This window comes from Triticum aestivum, chromosome 4B, assembly GCF_018294505.1.
Source record: "Triticum aestivum cultivar Chinese Spring chromosome 4B, IWGSC CS RefSeq v2.1, whole genome shotgun sequence".
Lineage (NCBI taxonomy): Eukaryota > Viridiplantae > Streptophyta > Magnoliopsida > Poales > Poaceae > Triticum > Triticum aestivum.
In genome coordinates this window covers 327,786,667-327,795,414 of record NC_057804.1, presented here as the reverse complement: position 1 = coordinate 327,795,414, position 8,748 = coordinate 327,786,667, and the positions used below count along the sequence as shown (strand labels likewise).

At 49.9% G+C, this 8,748-nt stretch overlaps 1 protein-coding gene across 1 annotated transcript; it reads right to left on the bottom strand.

Moving 5' to 3' along the window:
• Positions 1-1,251: 1,251 nt before the first annotated feature.
• LOC123094811 (probable serine/threonine-protein kinase PBL15) lies at positions 1,252-3,072 on the bottom strand. Its single transcript, XM_044516704.1, has 3 exons — positions 2,484-3,072; positions 2,108-2,380; positions 1,252-1,986 (listed from the first exon to the last, which is right to left on the bottom strand). Exons 1-3 carry the CDS (start codon positions 2,904-2,906, stop codon positions 1,390-1,392), a joined length of 1,293 nt encoding a protein of 430 aa, XP_044372639.1. The 5' UTR covers positions 2,907-3,072; the 3' UTR covers positions 1,252-1,389.
• Between the last annotated feature and the right edge of the window lie 5,676 nt (positions 3,073-8,748).

The following is an 8,748-nucleotide window of genomic DNA, read 5'->3' as shown; positions in this document are numbered from 1 at the left end:
ATATACTGATATTGGCTCTTTCTTTGATCTCAACAATGCCATATCAATGACTGAATTTGCGGGAACAACCTTCATGTGGAAGTCATCTAAGTGGACTTTAATGGCTATTTCTAGTTATCATTCTGACATAATTGCTTTATTTAAAAGCATTGCAAAATATGCATTGCTTAGCAGAATGATTAACCACACTCAAAATCATGTGGTTAAGATTCATCAGAATCACATAACTTGATTTACCAAGACGCTATCACTTGTGTTACTCAAAAACTACAGGTTATATGAAAAGCAATATCATAAAGTACATTGCTCGAAAATTACTCATCTTCATGAATTATAGAAAGTGAGGAAACAATATGCAAGCAACATACTTTGAAAATCCTACAGATTATTCATAATGTCATGATCATATCAATGGAATTTGTATTACACATTCTCCAGGTTTGCAAAGTTCAGGGGGAGTAATTTCCCAAATCTATAACCTATTTACAATCCTAAGATTGCATATATTGTACTCTTTTTCCCTTCATGAGTTTTCCGTAATGGTTTCTCATAAAGGTTTTTAACGAGGCCACTATAAACACAAGTGCCCGTATATGTCATACATTTTGTCCTTATATTTTTTCCACTGTGTTTTAAAGGAGTTTTCAATGGCATATAATATTGTACTCTTTTCCCTTATGAGTTTTCTATCAAAGTTTCTCGTAATGGTTTTTAATAAGGCAATATCTTATCAAAGATTATACGTCATACTTTCTATTTTCCCTATCGGGGTTTTTAAAGAAAGTACTCAAGACACATTAGTTGTTCTTTAAACTCATCGATGAGTTCTCTTCTTCTTCAAAGGTTTTTCTCATATGAGTTATCAAAAGACAATAATTATTATATGTTGTGTCATTTTCTCCTTATTATTTTTCCCACTGGGTTTAAAGGAGTTTTAGCAACATATTTGCACTATTCTCCTCATATTTTTCCCACAGGTCTTTTTTGGAGGAGACATTCAAGATTATTCAAGGAATTTGTCAAGATGATGGATACACCAAAGAAGAGGCGTTGTACAAGGGGGAGCGTTAAGAATAGAATAGTTGCTTATTAATTAAGCTATTAGGATTAAGTTAATTGTTAGATAGGTTGTTTGGTTATCAAGCAACCATGTAGTTCCTTGGCTCTCAAGGTAACTATGTAATTCCTTGGCTCTCAAGTAACTATGTGTTTACTTGACCGTCAAGCACCATGTGTACTTCCGCCTGGATATAAATACCACACTTCTATCATCAATAAAGACTAATGGATCATCTTTCATTCAACTCTCTCTCATTCTTTAGTTTCTACTTTAAACATATACAATGCGCGAAAAGACGTCATGGCAGGTAGGCGGACGTGGCAAGCAGATCACAACAGCTTGGCGGACGCGCTTCTGCGCCTCAAGACGGCGCCGCTGCCGCTGCCGGCACCCTTCATCTCGGCTCGAAATTTGGCGGAGAGCGCGCTCCTCCCGGCCACGGGCGCGGTGGGCCAGAGCCCTATGCTGACAGCCATGTCCTTGAGCCCCTCCAGCCGCTCGAGTGCCTCGACCACGGTGGCCATGCTTGGCCTGTCCCGGGGCTGCGCGCTGGTGCACTGCACTGCGAGGTGCGCCACCGCGCGTGCGCCCTTGACGGAGTAGTGCCCCGCCAGCTTAGGGTCCATGATGCAGCGGAGGCGGCGGCTGCTGGCGAGGTAGGGCCGGGTCCACTCCACGAGCTTGATGGTCTGCTCAGCGTGCGCGCTCCGGCTGTGGACGTGCTCCATGGCCCGGCGGCCCGTGAGGAGCTCCAGCAGCACCACACCGAAGCTGTACACGTCGCTCTTCATCGTGAGGTGGCCTGTCTGCAAGTACTCGGGCGCCGCATAGCCGTGGGTGCCCATCACGCGGGTGGTGACGTGCGTGTCCTCTCCCTCGGGACCCATCTTGGCCAGTCCGAAGTCTGACAACTTCGCCGTGAATTCCTGTTAATTCCACCGGTCGACGATCAGTTATACACACAACGTTAATTACGAGGCTGCCGGACCGGCCGGTAGATCGATCCAATTCGATGATGCATGCCACTTCGTGAAGGAAGGAACGTACCGAGTCGAGGAGGATGTTGGATGCCTTGAAATCCCGGTAGATGACGGGCTGTTTGGCGCCATGGAGGAAGGCGAGACCCTTGGCGGCGCCGATGGCGACCTTGAGCCTGGTGCCCCACGGTAGCGTCGCGGATATCCTTTTGAATAGGTGGTTCTCGAGGCTGCCGCGCGGCATGAACTCATAGACGAGGAGGCGCTCCTCGTCCTCGCAGCAGTACCCAAGTAGCTTCACCAGGTGCTGGTCCCGGAACTGCCCAAGGAAGATCACCTCGGCCTGCAACCCCATCCCCATGCAATCAAATTACTACTGGAGTAGTTATTTAGGGTTGGTAAGGAATCTGACAACCGTACGTAACAACGGGCAAGGATTATATTACCAGCCACTCCCTGTGGCCCTGGTGGCCGGCGATGTCGAGCTGCTTGACGGCGACTGCCTGGGGCTCAAGGCCGGGTCGCATGCCGGCGTCAACGAAGCCCTTGTGGACGGTGCCGAATCCGCCCTCCCCGAGTAGGTAGCCGCTGGAGAAGTCATGCGTGACGCCGCGGAGTTCGTTGAGGCTGAAGGAGTGCAGCTGCATGGGGCCCACGCCCATCTCCGCCGCGGCCTCGTGGTCCTTGCCGTCCATGGGCGTGGCGGGGCTGTTGGTCATGGAGGAAAGGCGGCGGAAGGAGGCGAGACGGCGCGAGAACTCGGAGCGTGCCGGGCGGCAGCGCGTGAGCTCGTTCCCGGCCACCAAGGCGTCCTCGGAGCTGCAGCACTTGGTTGCCGACGCCAGCACCGGTCTCCATGGCCTCGGCATCCTCCTCTCTGCACTTGGTTAGGTACTAGTGTAGCTTGGATTGTTGGCGAGAGCGTGGGAAAGGAAAGGAGTAAGAGCGAGCTAGAGGTAGAGGTGGTGGAGACGGAGCAGTTGGTGCAGCAGGTTTGTAGTGGTTGTGAGTGTTGGGGGAAAACACGGCGTGGTAGGGATGATATAGCAATGGCGACGGGCGATTGGGCCAAAAGGGAGTGCGAAGCCAACCGATCCAACACACAACCCAACTGCCCGATCGAACCACTCCCTCTATCCTTTCCTTTGGTCCAGTGCAGTGCATGCATGCATGTGCTTATGGCATCCCCAGCTTCGCCTTTTGCATGCGTCTTTTTTCTCCCAAACCATACTAGCCTAGTAGTGTAGTACCATCCATTTTAAACTGATCGTCGATCGATCGCACCTGAAATGAAATTGTAGTATAATACACCACCCGTGGTACCAACTCCAGTACACAGGATGTAGGATCCTAGGTGTCGGAGCCGCTTTACACGTTTTAAGTTACTCCCCCTTATTTACTAGTATAACGCTCGTGCGTTGCCACGGGCTCTTCAAAATTTATAATCAGTATCTTTTATTTATCATCCCCTCATATTGGGTGATTATGGGGTGCTCTAATTAGAAACACAACAATGAAATATTAGGAAATTTCACCGAACAACAACAACGAATAATACGATATCTATCAAACGAATAAAATGAGGTCATATTTTTGGTCCGTCATGCACTTCTGTTGAAAAGTGCCTATCCCTTTTAGAATCAACCCACTGTTTGCTCGCACGCAAAAAAAAATACATCTCTAAAGTGGGGAACCGATCGGTGCCAAAAAGAACTCAAACTCCTATCCAATCTCGACTTCGTGCTCTTCCACTTCCATTGATAAAGATGGGACGTCAAGGGTTTCATCATGATGACCTCGAGCAGCCGCCGACATCCCTCCCCACATCTACCCCTACCCCCTGCTGCCGCTTGCACTGTCCTTGCTCCTCGAGGGAGCTAAGGACACAATGTTCTCTAGGATGGGCATGACCAGATCCACGAGGAGGCCACATTCTTTCATGGGAACCCAACCAAGCACACCACCCTCCGCAACCATCCAATCCCAGCCTAACAAAGTCAAGACCCGCCATCGATCCACAAATCAGGCTCGCCGCATCCAGATTCACTGCAAGTCTACGACGAGTCTGTAGTCGACATCTTGACTTTGGCTATCCCCACGAAAGAATCATCGGATCCTGCTTACTTTTACCATCACTTCGTCTCTTCCCAAGGCAGCGACACCACCCAGCCAATCACCACCACCGCTTGCGGCTTGCCTACATAAAATCATATGAGAAATCCCCACGGCGGTGCTGTAAGATCACCTTGGCGACCTCGACAGTGACCGACTGGTCTAAGATCTAAGCTAGCCGCTCTTTGTAGAAACCAATAGAAGTAGGCATGTGACTCAGATTTGTTCTTTGGTGTGCATGCGTTTCTTGCTGCCCACCAGCTCTTGTCTACAACTCGCCTATATCTGTACCAGCTCTTGGTCTACAACTCGCCGATCTCCATGCTCGAGAATCTGGAGTGTAGTAGTTAAAAAAAAGACTAACTTTATACTCATTTGATAATTCAACGTGCATGGGCATGCACCGGATGGAATTCACGCTCTATGTAAAATCTGGAATGTAATGACCGTGGTTGATGAATGAAAGTCTTATTTCCGCAAAAAAAGAAGTTAAAGGTGAATATATTCCTCATGTGTAGAGTACAAACAGAGCATATAGTGGTGACCTAGTTTCTTTTGATTGAGGTGAATACATGCCAGTACTAAAATCTTCTAATTTCTTTTGATTGAATCCAAGTTGTCTCTTTTCTTTCGATTCAGCAAAGCTAGTTCGAATAAATAGGATTGTCTATATCTTAACTCCTTTGCCAAATAAGCTTCAAAATTGTAGTCTGATTCAGAAACAATTGAACGATTGTGTCGTTAACTCCAGGAGATTCTCGTTAGATCTTAGGAACGCTGCAAGCCATCATATCATATAAGAATAAGATCGACAATTGATATGGACAGATCTTACTACAATCATATTACTACTACTCGCACACTGATATGGACAGATCATACAAGATCGAAGGTACGTAAGACAAGGTCCTCTAGATTACGAAAAACTGTTTGCTTCGCCTCATGTGAGACGGACCCCGAGCTATTCTTCAATGGCGCACCACGCGCACATATTTGGCGGCGAAGTAACTCGTTATCCTAAGGACGTCCCCGTCAAGCCCATCGACAGCGTCACCCTTTTCCATCTCCCCTGCTGGACCTCGCCGAGTTTCCACCGTCGACGGCCTGCCGCCGCCGCATTCTGCTGCACGAAGGAGATCAACGACGGCTTAGACATGCACGGGTGCAGCAGAGCAGATCGACCGACGGATTGGTTGACAACACGTACCGTTGCAGGCCGCGTGGCCGTGGTGGGGGGCGGCGGCGCTCGAGGTGCCCTGCGCCTCGCATTCGCAGGGCGAGACGGCGCTCGTGGCGCTGGTGCCGATCTCCTCCTCCGGACGAACGAGGAGTCAGCCGTCCAAGCTGGACGAGGGAGCCAACGGCGGCCTGCAGCGCTGCCGGCTCGACTCCTTGCAGCTGTGTTTTGATTTTTGGTTTGAGCTTTTTTTCGCCCTAGGCCGAGATGGCCGAATTTCGGCCATTTTCAAAAATTTCGGCTGAAATTTGATCAAATTTTAACTGCGATTTGACTTAAATTTGACCAAAATTTACCAAATTTGAGCAATTTCGGCCTAAATATACTTTTCGCCCCAGGCCGAGATGGCCGAAATCCATTTTTTCGGCCGAAAATTAAAACACAGCCTTGCAGTAGGCGATCGCGCTCGCGACGGCCTCCTCCCTCGCCCGGGCGGTGTCATGCTCGCCGGCGGCGACCCTCCCGTCCGGCTTTGTCGCCCGGCCCTTCCGTCTCCCGCGCCCGTCTGGCCGCTCGTCCGCAGCACCGGCGCGCTGCAGATTTCTGGCGAACCTGCGCAGGCACCGCCTTAGCGCGTGGCCCTTCCGTGCGGCCGTGTCACCGCCCTCCCTCACCAGTGAGCGCGCACTGTTCGACGAGCTGCTTCGGGCGCCGAGCAAGGAGGAGGAGGTGGACGACCTCGACGCCGGGGAGGAGCCCGGGTCGGAGGCCACCTTAGCATCGCCAGGGCCGAACGCCGGCGACGAGGAGCTGCCCTGCTCAACGCTCGAAGCGCCATCAGTGGTCGCTGCCGTCGCCACGGCCGGCGCCGTCGCCGCCCACATGGCGCACGGGAACATCCACGCCATGACGACCTGGAAGAAATGCATGGTGATCAGGAGCACTGGGGTTTGCTTGCAGGCCCTTGTGCACGTAGTACGTCCTTGTATATATATACACGTCACGATTGCGATCGCGTTCGCCTCCGACTCCGGCGGTGGTTGCAGGGGGGGCACGGCGGCTTCTGCGGGCGCGTGATTTCTGAAATCCGAGATGTCACAGCGAGATTGCCAAAATCCTATGGCTAATCTATGGAATACTCCGGCGGTTCCTTCCATATATGGAGGGAGTACTAATTACTGCACGGTTTAATTACTCGATCACTGATTTATCGAATGAGCTAGTAATGCGGACGGATCGCTGATTTATTACCATATTCGATATTTCCCGAGTTATGGCCTTACCATACCTGGATTGATAGCCTTTGGGGTAATTTAAATTTATTACCATATAATTACCATATTCAAAATTTCCTGAGTTATGACCTTACCATACCTGGATTGATTTATTACTATACGTGGATTAATTATGATTTATTACTATATGATTTATTACTATACGTGGATAGCCTTACCATACATGGTGGTAATTTAAATTTATTATCATATTCGATATTTCCCGAGTTATGGCCTTACCATATCTGGATTGATAGCCTTTGGGGTAATTTAAATTTATTACCATATAATTGCCATATTCAAAATTTCCTGAGTTATGACCTTACCATACCTGGATTGATTTATTACTATACGTGGATTAATTATGATTGATTACCATAAATACGTTGGGTATTGCCGGTCAGACAAGAAAAGAGAAAAACCGGTGGGAGGGGCTGGTGGGAGGTGGGATGAAGAAAAACCGGTTGAAAATAAACCGGTTGAAAATAAACCGGTTGAAAGTGGGGGGGACTATTCAACCAATTCGTCCATTAGGAGTAGAGATTGCTACATGGTGTCCAAATGCATATATGTGCTCCGTACCCTACACTAGGGATCCGGCTTGCCTGCACCCTTCCCATGCTCCCATCCGTGCTCCCACTTCATCCTACGGTTGTCTTTTTTCTTTTCTTTTTCTAATCTAATCATCTCCCCCCCTGATTTTAAGGGGGTGGGGCCGGGCCTTATTTTGTTCCAATCAAAACAAGCCACATATGCGGGAGCACGGATGGGCACACGCCGGGGGAGCAGGCAAGTCTCGTCCCTACACTAGTACTAGCACATGTATGCATGTGATGCATGGACCAGTGTCATGCAGTTGACTGAATGACCCACGTGGCCACGAATGCACGATTCACACAACTCCAATCACGCGACTCAAACTGTCCACGCATATCTATTTGGATCAAAACAAAAGGCAGCCCATCGCACCGAAGCAAACAGACCAGTGTCTTTTTTGTTCGTGTGCGATCCATTTCAGGACCGAATTTGGGTCGTGTTTGCATCGGCGCGGACGCCGCGATGCCCCGCCCTTGTCCTTGCCCTGGCCTGCCAGTCAGTGGCACATTGGCCAGTTCCCCCTTCCTCCCATCAACAGCCACCACAGCCCCCTCCCCCCCTCCTCGCCGCCGCCCACCAGTTCTGATGCCCAGGCCGACCGGCCGCACCCAGATACCTCCCCCCAGCAGCACGCCACCCCTCGACGGCCCCATAATCTGGCGTTGTTGGTGGACTATTTCGCCGCCGTCACAGCACCCCCTCGCTTCCGCCGCCGGCAGCACCGCCTTGCTTGTCTACCTCGCTCGCCAAACGCCACCACGTTTGCCTCCACACCGACAGGCCTGCTGCCTGCTCTGGGAGAGGCGTGAGGCTCTTCACCGGCCGACTTCTTCTACCACGCCCGCAAGGTGTTCAACGATTCGCCCGCAAGGTACAAATGGACTCCGACAACGAGTACTTTTTCAACAATTTCATTTGTGATTTGGAAGATTCGTCGACCGACGATGAGGAGATTACGATTGCTGCTTTGGTCGTCCATGACCACATTAGTAGGCATCGGCCGGTGTTTAGGGGCTTGATTCCCAGGCATACTCCGGCGTTGAATCGCAACTGAGAGAGCGGCCATTGCCTACTATGGCAGGACTACTTCCAGTCCCCTAACCCTCTCTTCTAGCACAACCTATTTCGGCGCCGCTTTCGGATGGCTAGACATGTGTTCAACCGTATCTAGGAGGGGGTGGTGGCATACGATAATTATTTCGAGTGCTAGGAGGATGCCTGTAGCGCCCAAGATGCGATTCTATCCCAATCACGTGATGAATTCATGATTGGGGCACAACCGCATTTCGAGCGCATAGCAAGGAGAATATCATTACATCATATCATTATATAATAGATGGGGATACAGACAAAGGCATAACTGCCACATGAATACATCAAACATCATACACAAGAGCAACATCCGACTATGAATGAAAACAACCAAAAACACAAATGACATTCACCTGCTAGCCCAGGCTCCCGACCAGGAACCTATCCCAAGATCGACAAAGACGAAAAAGCAGCAAAAGAACTCCAAAAGCAAGCAAGCATTGCTCTCACGTCAGATCA

Coding starts and splice junctions, on each gene's coding strand:
- LOC123094811 (XM_044516704.1), bottom strand. CDS start 2,906: ATGCCGAGGCCATGGAGACCGGTGCTGGCGTCGGCAACCAAGTGCTGC. Junction 2,381..2,483: donor AGGGCCACAGGGAGTGGCTG/GTAATATAATCC, acceptor ATGGGGTTGCAG/GCCGAGGTGATCTTCCTTGG. Junction 1,987..2,107: donor CCAACATCCTCCTCGACTCG/GTACGTTCCTTC, acceptor TGGAATTAACAG/GAATTCACGGCGAAGTTGTC.